This window comes from Triticum urartu, chromosome 7 (genome assembly GCF_003073215.2).
Source record: "Triticum urartu cultivar G1812 chromosome 7, Tu2.1, whole genome shotgun sequence".
NCBI classification, from domain to species: domain Eukaryota; kingdom Viridiplantae; phylum Streptophyta; class Magnoliopsida; order Poales; family Poaceae; genus Triticum; species Triticum urartu.
Window position 1 is genome coordinate 652,609,982 of NC_053028.1, and position 21,018 is coordinate 652,630,999.

Below are 21,018 nucleotides of genomic sequence, written 5' to 3' on the forward strand. Positions count from 1 at the left end.
ACCCTACACATACACTAGATCTCATAATATATGTGTATATGCTAGAAATCATTGGGATGGATTATAAAGTCTACAACTTTGGCTAACAACATATTACTACCGGCGGTATGTAGAATATTCAAGTTCGAGTTGCCTTTTCCAAGTTCTCTATAGGGGGGGGAGGAGGATCCCCCCCGCCTCTGCATCAAACTGATGCATACAGCCATATTATTAAAAAATCTAAAAGGCTGTGTTGTAGTGCAAGCTCACTCTAAGCTTAAAAAAAGAAAAAGAAGATAAAAGTTGCCACAACTGGCCAAAATAGGTCGAGATGACTAAACACCTAGCCTATTATTGGACCGTCATCCAAACTGGTTGTAGATATCCCGTGCTATCATCTCCCTCCGGGTACACCTAGTATCCAAAAGCTCCCTGGCTTCCGCAAGAGTGAGTAACGACCACGTATGGATCCAAGTAGTCGCCCTGTAAATAACCTGCATAAAAAATTATATGAGTTTGTCTGTTAAAACCATGTCATTTCTGCAGTTCCATATAGCCTAAAGTAATGTGTATAGTCCTATCCGAATATGTCCCGCATTGTTTGGCTCCACTCCATTTAGCCACGTCCCAAATAACATGTTAATACTACTTGGAGGGCTAACATTAAATGCTATATGAATCGAGCACCATAAAAGTTTTGCTAGAGGACAGCTGAGAAAGAGGTGCTTAATAGTTTCATCCTGGTCACAAAAACAATACCGTTGACTGCCCTTCCATCTTCGCTTTGCTAAGTTATCCTTTATCAGAATCATATCCTTGTAAACAAACCACATGAAGACTTTGATTCTTAAAGGAACTTTAATCTTGCAAATATGTAGTGATATCGGGATTGGACCAGAGTCAATTAAATCTAAATGCATAGATTTCACTGAGAAAATTCCGTTTACAGATAGTCTCCAGTGAATTGCATCTGGCTGATGAGAGAGTTGAATGTCCATCAACCTCCGCACGAGATGCAACCGCGTACCCCATCGATCTCGTACTAAAGATCTCCTGAACTTGATGTTTAGAGGGACAGACTGTAATACTGTAGCAACATAAGCATCCTTTTTTTAGGGAAACAGCGGGACTCTACTGCGTGTTTTTATTAATTTTTTAAAAATAGAGTACAAAGGATAAGGTCTGTAAAAATAAAAGGAAGAACTATACATCGAAGAAACAAACAAAACTAATGAAACAAAGAAAATACAGAAAACAACAAATACAACAGCAGCATAGCAAATTATCTAAAGGATTTGATCCAAGTATCAAATCCAGTGTATTCCTTCCTCTTGACTCTGTAGGTGCTCCATTTGAGTTCTTCTTTTAGCTTCTTTCTGCATCAGTATATACTTGGCTGTATATGTTGGAATATGTAATCATTCCTAGATTGCCCAACAGGTTAGGATGATAATCTCCATCGCATATGGTACGCTCAGCAGTTGCTTTAGGTTGCTAATTTTCTCCTGAATGCCTGTATGTGCCGGTAGCCAGTTGGTGCAAATGTAGCTCCAGCACAATTGTGCAAATTGACAATGAAAGAAAAGGTGATCCCTTGTCTCCAGGTGCAAAGGTTAACACATGCTTCTATGCAAAAATAATAATTGCGAGAGTTAAACTGTGTAACAATTAGCTGGGTGCACCTCAGGTGCAAAGGTTGGGGGACATAACAAAAGAAATTGAGATCGATGGACATAACAAACATTCGAGATGGGACTAGAAAGTGGATCAGTGGTTACGATGGGAACCTTACCGTGAGGAGCTTTGCCACTGAATTGGTGTTGCTGAAAACGGTCGGCGTGTACTTACACCTGTCGGCCGAGCAAATGGCAGTTTGAATTCCATGGCGCATGCACGTGCGTACGCACGTAATCAAGCAAGAGATTTGAAATGTATACTCGTATATATTTAGCCTCTAGTCATTGAGACCGTTCCAAGAGTTTGACAAAGCTCAACCACTGGAACGTACGGACACGCTTACTTAGGCATGCATGCACGTACGTCAAACATACTCGGTGTTTCCAGTGGACACACGCTAGCAAGGCGCATGAGAAATACAAAATGCGGCCGGGTCTATCTATCTACTATTCATGGCCATCACATTCACGGTCGATGAGACTAGCTAACTCCATGAGCTATGCCAGCCGAGGAAGGAACATGTGTGTACTTGTCTTGCCAGCTTTTGTGTGCCGCGTGCAAGACTAATCCAAATATCTAATTAACCAAGTGGAGCTAGCAGCTAAGTGTGGTAGACGTTAAAGTCAATGCATGGTGTTTAATTTTAATATCAAGTAGTAGTACACCATAGTAGTACTAGTACTGTTTGCAGTCATCTTCGTGCTAATCAACGACGGTGCCGACTTCTTTACTGACAATTAAGCTAACCCTTGAACATCACATGGCTAATTCCAATGTGACAGCGGCCGCTCATACTTTTTGGCCGCCGTGTCACCTTTCGTCAAGTCTACCCACAGTCTTCTCTCTGGCGCGGCGATCTATTGGCAATGTATATATTGTACGTGTATACCTTTCTTTGTCATTTGCGTTTTATTCCTCGTGGAGGCTTCCACTCCATCTGTTTCAAAATACTTTACATAATAGTTTTTTCTCAGTCGTATTTTGTGAAGTTTGATCAAGTTATATAAAATATAATACTATCAATGTGCACAGCGCCAAACCAATATATTTAGATCCTTCATTAAATGTATTTCCAAACTGCATTTATTTTTGTATTTCAGTTTTTGATATTATTTCAATAAGAATTGTTCAAGCAGGACAGAGTTTGACTTAAGACAAAACTAACATAGAAAGTATTTTGAAATGGGTAGTACTTGTATATTCCAGTTTATATGAAAATCCGTCGTGTTTGCGTGAAATGGGTAGAAACTAGAACAAACTTGCTTAAGTGGTACTATCTCTTCAAACAAATTAGGTCACTGCTTTTGAAGAAATTCTGCTAAACCACGTAAAAAGTGCCACATCCTCAGTCCTAAAGGAAGGATGTAAAGTGGAATCCACTATTGAAAGGATGAAGCTAGTTTGTCATGCACATAGTACCTATCGTAACTTTGGAATTCCATACACCCATATTAGCTTTTTCGACTAGGTGCACGTGCACGTGCACATAGGTTGTGTGTTGGATGTGAATTCCCGTAATATCCTACCGACTCGTGTGACTTTTTATCCTGCTGAACCGAGTGAAAAAGCCGTAAAAAGGCAGGCAGGCACCCCAAGGTCGTGGTGCCTCGCCGGACGGCATCTCGCTCGTGTCGCATGCCTCCAAACTCCAAAGCTTCTACGGCGCCGCAGTGCGTCGCAACACACATTCGACTAGTTAATCCAATCACGTGGTACATGTGGATGCTCACGTGTCAATCGAGCAAAAATTTCAAACATGTAGTTTCATAACTTACGTAAGAGTTAAAATTTTTTAGCAAAGTTTGGTACGGTTGTACATATAATCTCTAGTACGTAGTAGCGTTTATCAGCTGCATATAAGTAGCCTTCGTTTACTCCCTCTGTTCCATAATATAAAACATTTTTTGACACTAGTCATTCCATAATGTAAGATGTTTTTTAACACTATACTAGAGTTAAAAAAACGTATTATGGAACGGAGGGAGTAAAATTTATCACTTGATTAGTTTGCTCCGAATAGTATGTACGTACACCGTCTCGTCTACGGGAATTAGTTACCGGCAGCGTTGTTTTTCAACGGCATGCTGCCACAGTTGCCGCGTAGAGCAACCATCCAATCCAAAGGTCCCCAGGAATTATTGCCTCTTCTGGTTGTTGTTTTCTCAAACCTGCCAAAAACGTCAAAGCCCGGTTGAACTCTGAACAGAATGGGCAAAGTCGACCAGACATCGACGACATGTCAAGTTTTTCTCCTGCCTAAGGATTCGGTTCTGTGGTATGGAATGTGAAACGAACACCCGATCACTGTAGATTCTTGTTTTGAGTCATAATTTTTCTATGAAATGGTACGGGAAGTTCATCAGAAAAAGACCAGCCGCCCATATTAATTTGCTTATCTGAACGGACACCACCATATCGTTGTAACTAGGAGTGTCTTCAGTTTGGTCGTCTAGGATGAAGTCGAATCAGCCATATGACATGAGTGATGATGTTGCTCTGTGGCCTCAATTTTTTTGTGGACGAGTGTTTATTGTGTGGTTTTTCGCCCTCTTATCCTTATTTAATACTAGAGTGAGGTCTTTGGATCATGGTTCAAAAACTATAGCCCCCTCTCATTCACAAAACACTGTCGACTTTACATGGTTAGCATGGCGAGCCCAAAGAAGCTGTTGTAGACAAGCCAAAACATCTAGATACGTTCGCACAAGCCTCTTTGGTGCACCGAACTAAATGCTTGGCGAACCGGTCAATGCACTACGCGCTAGAGCAACTAGTCGATCGGCGCATAAAACTCAAACACTGCGACTACACACGAGAAACGTGTGATCTAACCCATTTAAACCGCTTCCGGGTGAAATCTCAGGAAGGCAGGGAAAAGGGGACGCGGTGAGTTAATTGACAAGTAACTTGAGCGGATCCCCACGTAACTTCTTTCCTCCTTGGTGCAATGTCAAAGAGGCGGTGCCAAGCCCAGCTCGCAGCCACATCTTTTTCCGCGGAGTTCGTCGTCGGAATCCACAGGAAATCCCCGCGGCCGGTGAACAGTCGGAGTCGGGGAACCATTTTTCCTCGTGACAACAGTGTTCCTTGCTCATTCCCGACGCCGACTCAAAAATTGGAGACATCTCCTGCCTATAGGTTTTTGTTTTGAGTCATAATTTTTCTACCAAATGATATGGGAAGTTCACCGGAAAAAAACCAGCCGTCTATATTAATTTGCTTCTGTGAACGGACACCACCATGTCGTTATAACTAGGGGTGTCTTCAGTTTGGTCGTCTAGGATGAAGTCGAACTAGCCATATGACGTGAGTGATGATGTTGCTCTGTGGCCTCAATTTTTTTGTGGACGAGTGTTTATTGTGTGGTTTTTCGCCCTCTTCTCCTTATTTAATACTAGAGTGAGGTCTTTATACCACGGTTCAAAAACTATAGCCCCCTCTCACTCACAAAACACTGTCGTCTTTACATGGTTAGCTCTGAGTGGAGCCAGACTTTGCCTCGAAGATTTGATCAAGGGACGGACACGTGGCAGCATGATAACTGTCGATGGTATCATGGCGAGCCCAAAGAAGTTGTTGTAGACAAGCCAAAACATCCAGAGACCTTCGCACATGCCTCTTTGGCGCACCGAACTAAATCATTGGCGAACCAGTCAATGCACTACGCGCTAGAGTAACTAGTCGATCGGCGCATACAACTCAAACACTACGATGACACACGAGAAACGTGTGATCTGACCCATTTAACCCGCTTCCGGGTGAAATCTCAGGAAAGCAGGGAGAAGGGAACGCGGGAGTTAATTAACAAGTAACTTGAGCGGATCCCCACGTAACTTCTTTCCTCCTTGGTGCAATGTCAAATAGGCGGTGCCAAGCCCAGCTCGCAGCCACATCTTTTTCCGGAGTTCGTCACGGAATCCACAGGAAATCCTTGCGGCCGGTGAACAGTCGGAGTCGGGGAACCATTTTTCCTCGTGACAACAGTGTTCCTCGCTCATTCCCGGCGCCGACTCAAAAACTGGAGACATCTCCTACCTATAGGTTCTTGTTTTGAGTCATAATTTTTCTACGAAATGGTATGGGAAGTTCACCGGAAAAAAACCAGCCGGCCATATTAATTTGCTTCTGTGAACGGACACCACCATGTCGTTATAACTAGGGGTGTCTCCAGTTTGGTCATCTAGGATGAAGTCAAATTAGCCATGTGACTGTGAGTCATGATGTTGCTCTGTGGCCCCAATTTTTATTGTGGACGAGTGTCTATTGTGTGGTTTTTCGCTCTCTTCTCCTTATTTAATACTAGACTGAGGTCTTTGGACCACGGTTCAAAAACTATAGCCCCCTCTCACTCACAAAACACTGTCGACTGTACATGGTTAGCTCTAAGTGGAGCCAGACTTTGCCTCGAAGATTTGATCAAGGGACGGACACGTGGCAGCATGATGATATCGATGGTAGCATGGCGGGCCCAAAGAAGCTGTTGTAGACAAGCCAAAACATCCAGAGACCTTCGCACATGCCTCTTTGGCGCACCGAACTAAATCCTTGGCGAACCAGTCAATGCACTACGCGCTAGAGTAACTAGTCGATCGGCGCAGAAAACTCAAACACTACGACGACACACGAGAAACATGTGATCTGACCCATTTAACCCGCTTTCGGGTGAAATCTCAGGAAGGCAGGGAGAAGGGAACGCGGCGAGTTAATTGACAAGTAACTTGAGCGGATCCCCACGTAACTTTTTTCCTCCTTGGTGCAATGTCAAATAGGCGGTGCCAAGCCCAGCTCGCAGCCACATCTTTTTCTGGAGTTCGTCACGGAATCCGCAGGAAATCCCCACGGCCGGTGAACAGTCAGAGTCGGGGTACCATTTTTCCTCGTGACAACAGTGTTCCTCGCTCATTCCCGATGCCGACTCAAAAACTGGGGACATCTCCTACCTATAGGTTCTTGTTTTGAGTCATAATTTTTCTATGAAATGATATGGGAAGTTCACGGGAAAAAACAGCCGTCCATATTAATTTGCTTATGTGAACGGACACCACCATGTCGTTATAACTAGGAGTGTCTCTAGTTTGGTCGTCTAGGATGAAGTCAAATTAGCCATATGACGTGAGTGATGATGTTGCTCTGTGGCCTCAATTTTTTTTTTTGCAGAGGAGTGTCTATTGTGTGGTTTTTTGCCCTCTTCTCCTTATTTAATACTCCGTACTAGAGTGGGGTCTTTGAACCACGGTTCAAAAACTATAGCCCCTTCTCACTCACAATACACTGTCAACTTTACATAGTTAGCTATGAGTGGAGCCAGACTTTGCCTTGAAGATTTGATCAAGGGACGAACACGTGACAGCATGATGACTATCGATCGATGGTAGCATGGCGAGTCCAAAGAAGCTGTTGTAGACAAGCCAAAACATCTGGAGACCTTCGCACATGCCTCTTTGACGCACCGAACTAAATCCTTGGCGAACAAGTCGATGCACTACGAGCTAGAGCACCTAGTCGGTCGGCGCATAAAACTCAAACATTGCAACGATATACGAGAAACGTGTAATCTAACCCATTTAACCCGCTTCCGGGTGAACTCTCAGGAAGGCAGGGGGAAGGGGACGCCGCGAGTTAATTGACAAGTAACTTGAGTTGATCCCCAACGTAACTTCTCTCCTTCCTGGTGCAACGTCAAAGAGGCGGTGCCAAGCCTAGCCCGCAGCCACATCTTTTTCCGCGAGTTCGTCGCCGGAATTCGCAGGAAATTCCCGCGGCCGGTGAACAGTCGGCGTCTGGGATACAATTTTCCTCGTGACAACAGTGTTCCTCGCTCATTTCCGACGCTGACTCAAAAACTGGAGACATCTCCTGCCTAAAGATTCTTATTTTGAGTCATATTTTTTCTACGAAATTGTTTGGGAAGCTCACTGAAAAAACCCAGCCACCCATATTAATTTGCTTATGTGAATGGACAGCACCATGTCGTTATAACTAGGGGTGTCTCCAGTTTGGTCGTCTAGGATGAAGTCGAATTAGCCATATGACGTGAGTGATGATGTTGCTCTATGGCCTTAATTTTTTTGTGGACAAGTGTTTATTGTGCGGGTTTTCGCCCTCTTCTTCTTATTTAATACTAGAGTGAAGTCTTTGGACCACAGTTCAAAAATTATAGCCCCCTCTCACTCACAATACACTGTCAACTTTACATGGTTAGCTCTGAGTGGAGCCAGAGTTTGCCTCGAAGATTTGGTCAAGGGACAGACACGTGGCACCATGATGACCGTCGATCGATGGTAGCATGGCGAGCCCAAAGAAGCTGTTGTAGACAAGCCAAAACATTCAGAGACCTTCACACATGCCTCTTTGTCGCACCGAACTAAATCCTTTGTGAACCAGTCGATGCGCTACGCGCTAGAGCAACTAGTTGATCAACGCATAAAACTCAAACACTGCAACGACACACGAGAAACATGTGATCTAACCCATTTACCCCGCTTCTAGGTGAAAACTCTGGAAAGCAGGAAGAAAGCGAGGAGGCGAGTTAATTGACAGGTAACTTGTGCGGATCCCCATATAACTTCTTTCCTCCTTGGTGCAATGTCAAAGAGGCGGTGCCGAGCGTAGCTCGCAGCCACATCTTTTTTCGCCAGTTCGTCGCCGGAATCCGCAAGAAATCCCCGCGGCCGGTGAACAGTCGGCGTCGGAGGAGCCATTTTCCTCGTGTCTACAGTGTTCCATGCTCATTCTCGACGCCGACTTCCCTCCCACCCGAATCCACCACGGCGGTCAAATCACGTCGCATCTCACCACACAGCCCGCGACCGCGACCTGTTCGTTCGTTGCCCGAACGCATCTGCGGCCCAGGAAGACTACCACGGGACGGCCCAGTGATGACAGAAGAGCTGGGCCGCGGGGACGAACTCAAGCCCTGCTGACGAACCGGGCCGAAACTCCCCGGGCCCGGCCCGTCGCGTCGAGCTTCTTCGAGTTTCACCACGGCTACCTCTCTCCGGTCCCCTCCTCCTCTTCCCGTGTCCCATTTCAAACGGCCGACTCGCCTCCGTCCCCATCCCGTCCCGATCCGGCGGCGGCGCGGCGAAACCCTAGGCCCCCGGCGGAGCCCCGATGTGCGGGTGCGCGGAGGCGCTCGTGAGGGCGGTGGTCGCCTTCTTCGACGCCGTCCTCGTCGACTGCTTCCTCTCCTGGTTCCGCCGCCGCCCCGGCCCCGACAGCCCGGCCTCCGCCCACCGGGTAAGCCAACCCTCCCTCTCCCTCTCTCCATCCCGCTTCCTCCCTCCTACGGCTCCTCGATTCAATCGTGCTTCGAGCCCAGGCGGTGATGTTTTTGGTGCGGTCGCGTCTGTGCAGGATCCGCTCGTGCCCAAGGGCCGGGGAGGGGAGGCGCTCCCTGCCTCGGACGAGGAGAAAGGTATCCTCGATTGTCTCCATCAGATTTGCGATTTTGGCCTCATGGATTCGTCATTGGTGTGCTGTGGTTAACCCCTGCGTCGTTCGTTTCGATGCGTGCGTGGTGTTGCTTCAGGTTTTGCGGAGAGCACAGGGTCGAATGAGCAGTTGGCAGATGGCGACGACACCGACGAGGAGCTTCGGCGAGAGGTACGCCTACCAGAGCACGCTAAACGAATTTCTGTTCGGTCACACGCGTGAGGAATGGCTGCGTGTTATTGTTACTGTCTGTCAGCTTGTAGTTCTAGGTTCAGAACTCAAGGTTTCCAAATTACGCCTGTGCTTCCGCAATGCGTGCGATGTATGTGGATGGTTTATAGATGGAGAGATCAGGTTCACACAGTGCCTGGTGATAGCTAGGTGAACTCCTGCCCCTTTTTTGGGTCACAGATGTGGGGAATGGTCGTGCGCTTGCTTACTGTGACTGTCAGATTGTCGTTCCAGGCTGCTTTTGTGATTGCATATGTGTTACTGTATTTCCCCGACGCGCACAATGTATGTGGATAGTTTAGATGTTGAGATGAAGTTTATACAGTACCTAATAACTGAATGAATACATGTCCCTCTTTTGAGTCACACATGTGGGGAATGTTTGTGTAAGACCATTTGGACTGTCCCATTGTAGTTCGACGGATCTAGCTTCATTTTTTGACTGTAATATGTGGTACCTTTAGGTTCCCATCTGCTACAAGGTATCACTTTAGATTGAATTTGATCGTGCCTGTATTTCTGTATTGAGCATTATGGTAGTTTATAGGAAGGGGTTTAGGTTTGCCCAGTATCACACTGTACCTACTAGCTGTGGCATACAATTTTCCATGACAAGGGCTTCAGTTAGTGTATTTTGTCAAATGCACACTGCAAATAACTAGTTTATATCATTATATGTTATGACCAAATAAAAGGATGGTCCTGGAATTTCATAGACTGGGTGTTGTATATGGTAAATCATTCTTTTTATATGTTCTGGTTATAAAAATAGAAACTTCCTGTATGTTATGACCAAATAAAAGGATGGTTTATATGTTATTACCAAATAAAAGGATGGTTCTGGAATTTCATAGACTGGGTGTTGTATATGGTACTGTATTTCCCTGACGCGCACAATGTATGTGGATAGTTTAGATGGAGATATTAAGTTTACACAGTACCTGATAACTGAATGATCTTATGTCCCTTCTTCGAGTCACATATGTGGGAATGTTTGTGCAACCATTTTGACGGTCCCAGTGTAGTTCGACGGATCTAGGTTCATTGTTTTATTGTAATTTGTGTTACCTTTAGGTTTCCATCTGATACAAGGTAGCAGTTTAGGTTGAATTTGATTGTGCTGTATTTCTGTGTTCAGCATTATGGTAGTTTATATGAAGAGGTTTAGGTATACCCAGTATTTGCACTGTACCTACTAGCTGTGGCATACAATTTTCCATGGCAAGTGCTTTAGTTAGTGTATTTTGTCAAATGCACACTGCAAATAACTACTTTATATGTTATGACCAAATAAAAGGATGGTTCTGGAATTTCATGCACTGGGTGTTTTATATGGTAAATCATTCTTTTTATATGTTCTGGTTATAAAAATAGAAACTTCCTGTGTTTCTTTTTGACTGCATGAAAGCAAATGTGTGGCTGGCATAGCCAATATACCCACAGCTGTATGTGCATTTGCATTTTTGTAAAGTATATCTGTAAAATTTACATTTTAATTGTCCTGTAGCTGTATAAGTAAATCCAATGTTTTCAAGAGTTCACGAGCTTGATTCATTGCACCTGCTGATAATAATTCTATTTTAAGCATTGGAACATATGGGCTTAGTCCAGAATTTTTCATTCTTCCTAGCCCTTTCTTATTGGGAAAGCTCACTGGTGCTGGTATTATTGACCAAAATGTACAGTCTGTTCTGATCTCTTATATTTTTATTTTCTGCATTTGTTTACTTTTTATGTTCTGGCAGTACCTGACTTTGTTTTCAGAGCTTGGGAGTATGTAAAATATTCCAAGAACTGAGGCGTTTTTATATTCTATCCTAATTTGAAATTTTCATGTGGCTCTTAAATCCACCCAGGCAGCTCACCTCCAGTTGTACGGCACAATATCGCAAACCCCGGCTGAACTTCGGAATGTGTCATATGAAAGTAATTCTGAATCCGCTAATGAGGTGGGGACAGTATCTATGGAATAATTTTGTTATTAGTTTCATATCTCTGATGCCTTCTTTTTGGATATGCAGTCTGATGACATGTCCATCAATGCACTTGCAAGGGGAGGAACATCAGTGTCTGGATTTAATTCATCTGAATGGTAATAACTGCCCCAGTTTTCCTATATGTTTGGACTTCCTTTAACATGGTTTGATGATGTTATATAATTGATGCCTATGTCAACCTTTCAGCTTCAAATGTGAGGAGGATTTGATGACTGAACTTGAAGTTTTACAAGATAAATCACTTGATTCTGTTCCTCGATCAGTTCTCCGTGATAAGTCCCCATTCTGGAGCATGCAAAATAGGTTCTCTGACTGCAATGGTTCACCCTTCCCGACACCTTTGGTTCTCAGAGATGATATGCAGACCCCTGGAACAATTTATGCTTCACACACAGGGTCTACTATCTCTAGGAAGCGTGTGCGCACCCGCAAACAGTTTATCTATCCTGTCTTGAGACCCATTGAGAACAAGCTTCAGCAAATGGAACCGCCAGAAGATTCTTCACCAATGCTGCCCTCCAGTTCTCCAAAACGTACAAATTTGGGAGCAGATCATATCAAGAAACTGCAGCAGACCTCTTCAAATTCAGTCACTAAGGTGGGATTCTCAAAATCAGTGCCATTCAGTTTTCCCAGTGAGAATGCTTCATACCAAGAAAAAGGATCACCCCCTTCGGAGGAGTCGAAGTGCCAAACCAGAAGCCCAAATCTGTTGGATGGTGGAGCTCTATCAAAATCAAATTCAGATGAAAAGCGTGCTGCAATGAGTCTGACTCACTGGCTAAAACCTTCATCCACAGACAATGAGAATCAAGGTGTTGTCACTTCATCTGCTTCCGACCAACCGCGCGATGAGAACACGCTTTTCACGGAGAGCCCCGTCTTCACGGCAGCTTCTGGGATGGACGCAGATGTCGATAACCCTACTCCAAGGTTTCCCAAGGCATGGGATGGCAATGGCATTCCAAACACGACCACCAAATACAAGGAGGTATGTGCTCTGATGGTTTATGGTTTGTCTAGTAATGCATACCCAAACTTATGGTTAACATGAGCTAACCATTCTAAGATGTCACTGGTGTTAGGATCAAAAGGTCAGCTGGCATGCGACACCATTCGAGGAGAGGCTGTTGAGGGTTTTGTCGGATGAGCAGCCTAACGCTCCGAGGTTTGTTCCTTTATATACATGGACGCAATTTAGGCCTGTTGTTTTTGTTTTTTCAGCCCTTTTGCCATGCATCAAACTACTTGCCACCAACCCATTGCGCATTTCACTGATCAATCTGGTGCTAACATCATGGTTCTAACACAGGAAACTTATCAGAGGAGACTTGTTTCTTGTAGAGGAGGAGACCTGATGGTGGAGGAAGCTGAATATAATCGGCAAGAGCTCCCAATCCAAATGTTGATATATGTCAGTCCTCAACCTTTGAAGCTGCGCGCCTGAATGCTATATCTTTTTTTGTCACTCCACCATATACCTGTCACCAAAATTTCGCCTTCACCGTGATGCAATGTTACATACTGTTGTAGCTTGTAAGATGTAAGAAATGTTACTTAGCTGTCCTGTCTGTCTGTAATACCCTTTCTGCTGCATACACAATACTGTTGTAGCTTGTGACTGCTCACACTGAGCAGTGAGTGAGCTGACGTTACACCTTACAGCGAGCACACTGAGACGTCTCAGTGTCCCCTTTTTGCCTTGTTCTGAACAGTTGTTATACCAAATTCATTTATGGAATTACCATGAGTTCATGTCTCAGTAGTTGTTACCAAGTTTAGTTCTGGGATCATCATGAGTTCATGAATCATCATGTATCATCATGAGTTCATGAATCGTCATGTTCTCGGTTTTTATAATGCTCGGCTGTGTTCCGCGGTTACAAATACAAAACTGGCATGCTGTTATACAAATGTCATGGTCATAGGAACATCAGTTCTGTGTAACTCTGGCATCTGAACCGTTTACAACTGTACATTTTTCACATGTTTCAACTTCTTTTTCCTCTCCGAAAGGCAGGTCGTATGTATACAAAAATATTACATACAGGCATTAAAAAATTGTTGCACACACTGCGTGTAGAAGTGTAGTCCTAAACAACTCATTGCCAAGCACCTTTTCTGGTGTGGGTGCTGGCTCTGTATCTGTACACGAAATCACTCTGTCGAAGCGTGCACTTCTTGCCCTACTTGGAGCCATCTCTCTGCGACGGTCTCTTCTTGTCCGTTCAAGCCGTCTTCATAGTTCAACAGGACACCAAACAAAATCTTGCCCTGGAAACATATGAACAGCATAAAAAATTTACACGGTGAAAAATGCAAGTGCCGGCTCGCTCAACAGGCAGGCGACTCACCTTTTCTCGTCGGTAGGAGGCCAGCGTTGCCAGCGGTTCCTTGGACTTGATCACCTGCCCCGCGTTCTGATGTAGGTTGATCATCTGGCAACGGTTGCATCCTCCCATGGACTGCACACAAACAGTCCGACAAACAGGAGTGATTCAGCAACATTTGGTGAACAGGTGTGATATGTCTAAATAGCTAGCATCAGGATTTTGTTAATTAAGGAGCTTGATCACTCTGAAGTTCTAACAAGGAAGTTCAATTGTGTGCACAAAAAACCCTTCTGTCGATGGATGCTGAAAGGAGAAGAACACTTACAGTAAAATAGGCATCTCCAATGTGAAGCCTCTTCCAGTTATCCTCTCTGTATGGCGTCGAGCCAGAGATAACGATGTTGGGACGAAATCTCATTGCATCAACAAGAACGTGCTGCTTACCATTTCCATTGCCTGCAAAATGTTTACATCATGTTACCCAAGAAAATGCTGTGCAAATAAGACTATTATCTGAGGCAGTCAAAATTGCTAATTATCCAATGATTTCAATGAACAATTAGAGCCCTTTTTGGTCATTTTGCAATAAGTAGGGAACGGGGAAAGAAAATTGCATACTTGAACTAAGCCGACTGTTGAGGTCAGAGACGCTCTCTTCAGATATTAGCAGCAATTGTCCTTCGTTGACAAAATTAAGTTTGCTTCGAGTATCCCTGCATAGACGACCGTTCTTGCCAGTAGATGTGCAGAAACTGTTCTTGGAGCTTGAACATCTCATAAAGGTACAATGGCGTCCAATAGCTTCACTGAACCATGTGTTTACCTTCTCATCATAACTTTCTACCTCGTACCTGAAGCAAATTCCAGGATTATTCTAAGTCTGAAGCTAAGTGAAAAACTCGAGGCCGTCTCCAAATAAAAAGGCAACATCGAATAAACCCAACACCAAATGGTGAATGGAAAGGAAGTTGATCAAATAATGTAAAAACTGGTACGGTTCTTACCTTTGGCCATACACATCTACTTCTGCAGTTAGATGAATCAGATTTTCCAGAAGAGAAATCTGCAATTTATCCTTTCGTTTAGGTGACTCTACAAAGAGCTTCCCAAGCTCCAGGTTGATCAATGTGCGGATAGAGGCCAACTCTGGTACCTGAAGAATATGGAAGTCAACTCACACTAAAAAGAAATCCTGACAGGCAGGTTCGCCAACTAACTTTGAACAAAATATCTAAAATGTAAAAAAGTTCTTCCATTCAAGTTTGCTTTGTTCATGTCTAGGATGCATAATCTGTCTTCACCTTCTGTAACCATACTATTTGTTTTACTGGAGAGCTCAAGAAATCTAACAAAATGAACAAAGTAGTGGGTAGTTGCAAATTTTTGCTTTCAGCTTTTGGGACAGCATTGAGGTGTTATCCATAAGGTTGAACACAAAGAAAGCAGGAATAATTCAATTACCTTTTTTTGAGTCAAAATTTCACCACCTGATCCTTGAAGAAGCCATTCTCTGTCATATTTTAAGCCTAGGTAAATAAGACAACATGGTTTATAAAACGTCAGTTTATGGCCACCAACATCGCTGTAACCAAAGATACAAATGAAAGAATAAGCCATGCTATAGAATGCACACATACCACCAGCGGCCAGCGGCCAACTCTGCACGCTAAATCCTTGGCAAGACTTCACAGGATAAATAATTATGGACTTTAAGCGAACATCTGGAACAACTTGCTGACTCTGATTGTCTGCAATTAAAATTTATATGAACTAAACTGGTAAAAACATGCCAACAGATATACAATCCAGTAATCCATCACTAATTTCAAATCATAAAGCAATTACCTACTAAGTTAAGAGTGTTCATACTCAACGCGTGCCCATTACTGGATGCTATTGGTTTAGACACAAAACAAGACTGCAGAAACTTCAGAAATTCCTAGAAAAGAAAAGATTGCTGATAAGTGATAACTCCTTAGAGAGGATCTAAGTAACGGAAATTTTGATAAATGCCACAGCAAACTTATTAAAATCATACCTCCGCATCTTGATAAGTGGAAATGTACCCAAATGATATTCTGACAGCACCAGTTGGTTTTCCTTTTATTACGTCATTATCATCCCAACAAACATGCCCAGCCTGGCAAGTAAATACACATTTACGTTATTATGATATGAAGCATCTATAATGATATATGATTATTGATGTGTTAATTAGATAAGTCTGTAAGGTGTACCTCAAAGTTAGAAACTAGATCCGAGTGAGACAAGCCAAGATACTTAGCACAAGCGCCAGGGTTACAGAAGCAGCCCGTCTGCAAGACAGATGAGGGAAAATAAACCAAGGAACCAACATTAGGTAACAGGCTGGCGTAGGTAGAATGGAAGCTGAGTTTATACACTTACACGCAGATGAATTCCTGACAAGGAAGCAAGCTTCTCCACCTCACGGTATCCAAACCAGGTGCCATCTTCTCTTTTCAAATTGAATGTGATTGTAGGGCTCGTCTTTAAATCTGCCACCTAAAGCATATGTGATAGCAAAAATGAATAGAGCTAACATATTTCACGTAAGAAGCCTAGAATATCATGTTCATAATGTCTGGCTCTTATATTGGTGGCAAGTGTCAGCCACTTTCTACCGGTGGAAGAAACAGAAAAATAGCAACAGTACATCTTAAAGAAGGCATTAAAATAACTTGATTTTTTATACCTTAGATGGTTCTAGTCCATAGATTATGCAAACATTTTTCTTATTTCTGTGCTTCATGTCCAGCATTTTCTTTCTCACATATGTAGCAAGAGATGATGTGTGCCTACAAGAGAAAAACAGAGTGTTTACAGAGAACATCCAAGGCAGAATATTAGGACCAAACTATCATTAATAGATACCGTGCAATGGCAGAGGTAGTTAGCATCTCAATTATCTTAAAACCATGCCGAAGAGAAGCTATGCTTAAGAACGAGATTGTTCCATCCTCAAGAACTTGTTCGATGTTCTTTCTTTTCTGAACAAAGTCAATGTCAGCAATTGAAGCAGCTACCGTTCCTACAGATGTTACACAAATTTAAAAACAAAATTAGTGACAAATTATAAGATAAATAGAACATCGAAATTAAGTAGGGCAACACAAAACCTCCACTGAAGTATGTCTTGTTGAGCAAACTGGCAGCCTCTGTCAAAACAGAAAATATGAAAGATGTCATAAAGCTGACACTATTGGGAAGATTGCCAACAATTAAATAAAGTTTTTTGTAATAATTTAATTAACGTTAGGATATTTGATGTAGTTTATAGCATGTGAAAATACAACATAGCTATTATGCCAAGTTAAAGTGATAAGTACTTGTTGCATACCGTTTTTTATAATTAGAGCACCAAGACCAGTTGGATAGCCAAATATCTGCAATTTGCCAAAATATAGCAATTGGTCACATCTCTAGGACCAAGATTTCAAGCCAATAATAGGTGCATATAGATTTACCTTGTAGAACGAACAGACAACAAAATCAGCAGGATACACATCTAAATTTGGTGGTTCAGTTGCACATCCTTTTGCAGCATCTATCAGAACCATCCATTGACCCCTGCATTTTGTGTAATTAGTAAGTATGGTCAAGGTACTTTAAGTTCCACTAAAAGAGGATGATAACCCTTAGAGAAATTGATTGTCTTGTCCAAAGCATGGCTTTATATTTATCAACCATCTTACTGCTGCTGCTGCGAAGGGAGCCCCACAAGATTTCCTTCCTTGATAAGCTTGACCAAGTTAAGGTTGAATTTCTGTCCGGAGAAATTGCACTCAGAAGGAAATGCAAACAGATTCCAATTGTTTTCTACACCACAGGGAGAAAAAATAAATTAAAATTTAAAAATGATAATAAGTTAATAACTACACCAGCACAGATGTTTAATGAAATGAGTGGAACTTTAAATTTGGCTTCCGTTTTTGCTATATGTAACTCATCCGTAGATTTTTATTGTTCCACATAATCACTTTCAGAGTTTGAAGAAGGAACTTCTGCAGTTAGATATTTGAGTTATTTATGTACATTGCATGGTAGTATGGTACAACAATTGGGCTTGAAATGCCAATTAAATGAATAAAACACGTGTATTAGAAAACATTCCTAGAATGCGGACAAATAAGTTGCATCTAGCTTGTGGAAGCTTCATAGTTCTCTAAAAAAATAAATCTAAAAATGATAAAGCAAGACAATCAATTCTATAAAAAATATAAGCTCTAGCCCATTGATCAACTAGTATAACAGAACATAAGATCTTGCTAGTATGTGATTAACGATAGATGCCATCCTGACAAACTTTACCTGAAACCGTTGAAAGGCTTCCATTCTGACAATTCTGCGAAAGGACATCTCCACCTCTTCTTTGGTTTGAGTGTCTCGAGATCTTAAACAAACCGGAACTAGGACTTCCATGGTTCTTTTCAAGACCCTTATCCTCTTCAATATCAACTGCCAATGCAGTTGCTCCTTTGCTCAAAGCATATCTATAAATACATTAAGGACACACGAATTCTACAAGATCCCCTGCATCAACGTGAACTTCTCAACTTTGGGGATAGAGTGCGAACCATTTTTCTTCCTAAATTTCAAATTTGAAAAACTATTGAGCATGCTGAATTTAAAAGGAACCCATCGTGCTATTGCAGCTTCTATGTCAGCAGAGGTGATATGCTTCAACTAGGCAGACAAGTAAAGTTGTGATCTGGTACTGAGAATTTTAACGGAAGGATACTCTCTTATCCCAAGTACACTATTATGATTCTCCATTGTGTACATGTAACAGCTTTCTCTACTCCATGGAAAACATTCACCAACAAGTTTCAGAGCCGCTGTTGCCCCGGAGGTGAATATGCATTTGTAGTCTCTTGGAGATGCATTGAAGTATTTTAGGACCTGTGTAAGATAAATTCTGCATCATAACCAAGAAAAAAGCTGACTGCAAACTTACTCAAATGCATGGAATAGAGCAAGATGTTGGCAAATCACAGTATCCTTCAAACTTTCAATCACAATGACAGGTGCATACTTTATCAATACTCTCCTCATTTAGCTATATGTAGTTTGAGCATTTCTAAACTTACTGTAAGTTGAGACAGACACTAGTAGCTACATTAGGACATGAATGGAATATGTACAGCAAATAACCTCATCAGCATTGGCTTTTCCTTACACAGAAACTGATGCTATGGCGTTTGGTCTTAGAAATGTTTATTGCCGTTGATTATGTAAACAGGACTGACAAGATACAAGCCAGAAAGGTACCTGATGGCGCGCAGCAGTAACTTGGTCAGTCGCGGCCATGCTCGAGTCACTCTGGCTATCTAACAAACACGTCAAGGGCCACATCCTCAAGAACTCGCAACGCATACATCAATAGCAAGAAATAAAACAATGTCTCTCGACAACGCGAGCTAAGGATACGAGGGTTGCCATAGAAATTGGAAGTGAGGTCCTTGACGACATCGGCCATCTGCGGCTCCGAGTACAGCGCCGCACCGGCATGGTCCAGGTACACCGTCCCTGCTCCCCACAATCAAGCAAAACACACAATTAAATGCTATGAACTTCCTCCACACAACACCAGCACATTGATTTAACTGCCAAATCGCCATCACTCTCAGCTCAAGAATCATACTCCCTCCGTCCTGAATTACATGTTGCAGAAATGGATGTATCTAGATGATACATCCATTTCTGCGACAAGTAATTCCGAACTGAGGGAGTACTTTCTAGTAATCCAAAGAAAAATTCCAGTTTTCCCCCTGAAACTCTCTTGTATGAATAAATTGAGAGAAGCGTGAATGGGTTAAGCACCTTGGAGGCGCTTGAAGTCGGCGGCCCGCATCTGGTCGACGCCCCTGGGCGCGTCCGGGTAGCCGTAGTCGCCGCCGAACTGCTCCAAGAACTCCTCCCTGCTCTGCTCCATGCCTCCCTCCGTCCCGCCCTCGCCCCCCCCCCCCCCCCCCCCCCCCCCCCCCCCCCCCCCCCCCGAATCCTCCCAGCTCACACCGCGGCCGGAGCCGGAAAGGGCCGGTCGGATTAGCTGGAGCGAGCCCGAGGGGGATCCTGACCTGATTGATTCGGCGGCGAGAGTGGAGCTAGTGGCGGCAGGCGTGGCGCGCACTGGGCCAATTAGATTAGATTATTCTCCCCTCGTGCCCGGAGTGGAGAAAGGGAGCCAGACGGCGGTGGTTGGGGCGCTCGGCGGGGGATTAAAAATTGCTTGCGTGTGGCGTCGGCGGACGGCGAGAGGCGGAGAGCGGGCGGTGGCTTGGCTACCTACGTAATGGCTCACGCACGGATTGACCCCTCCTAGTTCTCCCCCATTGGCTGCCCTCCCTCCCGTGGTCAATGGCGGGACACGAAGCTTCTGCGGACGCATCAATGGCGTCACATTCTCTCCTTTTTCTCTCCACAAGAATGCTAAGCAGTGATGATGTGGTAGGCGTCCGGGCCAGCTCACTTGAGCGCATTGTGAGTGCGATGCGATGGCCTGGCCCGCACGGTGGTGGGCTGGAACGTGCAGGCTGGGCCTGAACAACCCACCATTTGTCTGTCTCGTGTGGGACATTCCTAAATGTTGTCTCCGGCCTAATCTATAGCCTTCGAAGCCGGTTATTCATATCTGATGAGGTTATGTTAATGTGTCATGTAGCTTTTGTTGGTTTGGTTGCTTGTGAAGTTAGGACTTTTCATTCACACTGTGGTGATGACTTTGTGATTTGACGGCATGCGCTTTCAGGGGATCATCCCGGCCCAAGTACGTCAATCGCTCATAGCTTCCGAAAATAATTATAGGTAATCAAGTTCGTGCAGGTGAACGAGTGGCAGCATCGCTGCTCTAGTCCGATTGCAGTCTCTTTACTGATGTAGGCAGAATTTTGTCTTGCGAATATTGATGCCACGGAGAAGATGTTTCGAAGAGATTTCATTGTAACTACGCAAATGTCCAGACTGTTTTTTCGCTGTGATCTGTGCCAGATTTTTGTACATGACATGGTTTGGTGCAAGGTAGCAGTAGCGGAGCTTGACAAGAATCTATGGGGGGCAAAGACAAGGAAAAAACAACTTCAACAAACAAGAACTTGTACCCTTCAGGAAAATTTATACTTATATTTACCCATATTGATCGCAAAATACATGTATGATTAGCAATATATATGCTTCATAAGAGAACTAAGCACACAAAAATATACAAGTTGCCGCTCAGACTTAGACATTGAATTCCGTTAAAATACCCCAAATTAGGTTAAATGAATAAGCATACTAATTGCTAAATACAAGATATTCCTAAATTTAGTGTTGCCCCCAATTTACTCGTACAAGCAACATGTAACATC

General features: G+C 43.5%; 2 protein-coding genes across 2 annotated transcripts; one reads left to right on the forward strand and one right to left on the reverse strand.

Annotated features, from left to right (window-relative positions):
* Positions 1–8,653: 8,653 nt before the first annotated feature.
* Positions 8,654–13,080, forward strand: LOC125525154. The gene is made up of 8 exons (XM_048690173.1): positions 8,654–8,895; positions 9,013–9,073; positions 9,188–9,261; positions 11,178–11,270; positions 11,343–11,413; positions 11,505–12,309; positions 12,404–12,486; positions 12,631–13,080. The coding sequence occupies exons 1-8, from the start codon at positions 8,770–8,772 to the stop codon at positions 12,674–12,676; spliced, it is 1,359 nt and encodes a 452-aa protein (XP_048546130.1). The 5' UTR covers positions 8,654–8,769; the 3' UTR covers positions 12,677–13,080.
* Positions 13,081–13,237: 157 nt separating this feature from the next.
* On the reverse strand, positions 13,238–19,653 carry LOC125525153 (molybdenum cofactor sulfurase). Its single transcript, XM_048690172.1, has 22 exons — positions 19,493–19,653; positions 19,100–19,198; positions 18,941–18,999; positions 18,411–18,571; positions 17,981–18,162; positions 17,365–17,488; positions 17,137–17,239; positions 17,010–17,055; positions 16,789–16,827; positions 16,544–16,700; positions 16,365–16,467; positions 16,058–16,174; positions 15,889–15,966; positions 15,690–15,791; positions 15,497–15,590; positions 15,289–15,399; positions 15,113–15,177; positions 14,656–14,804; positions 14,270–14,502; positions 13,977–14,107; positions 13,673–13,783; positions 13,238–13,592 (listed from the first exon to the last, which is right to left on the reverse strand). The coding sequence occupies exons 1-22, from the start codon at positions 19,602–19,604 to the stop codon at positions 13,476–13,478; spliced, it is 2,493 nt and encodes an 830-aa protein (XP_048546129.1). The 5' UTR covers positions 19,605–19,653; the 3' UTR covers positions 13,238–13,475.
* Positions 19,654–21,018: the final 1,365 nt, after the last annotated feature.

Coding starts and splice junctions, on each gene's coding strand:
- LOC125525153 (XM_048690172.1), bottom strand. CDS start 19,604: ATGGAGCAGAGCAGGGAGGAGTTCTTGGAGCAGTTCGGCGGCGACTAC. Junction 16,828..17,009: donor TGCTCTAATTATAAAAAACG/GTATGCAACAAG, acceptor CTGTTTTGACAG/AGGCTGCCAGTTTGCTCAAC. Junction 13,784..13,976: donor TTGGAGATGCCTATTTTACT/GTAAGTGTTCTT, acceptor GTTTGTGTGCAG/TCCATGGGAGGATGCAACCG.
- LOC125525154 (XM_048690173.1), top strand. CDS start 8,770: ATGTGCGGGTGCGCGGAGGCGCTCGTGAGGGCGGTGGTCGCCTTCTTC. Junction 9,262..11,177: donor ACGAGGAGCTTCGGCGAGAG/GTACGCCTACCA, acceptor AAATCCACCCAG/GCAGCTCACCTCCAGTTGTA. Junction 11,414..11,504: donor GGATTTAATTCATCTGAATG/GTAATAACTGCC, acceptor TCAACCTTTCAG/CTTCAAATGTGAGGAGGATT.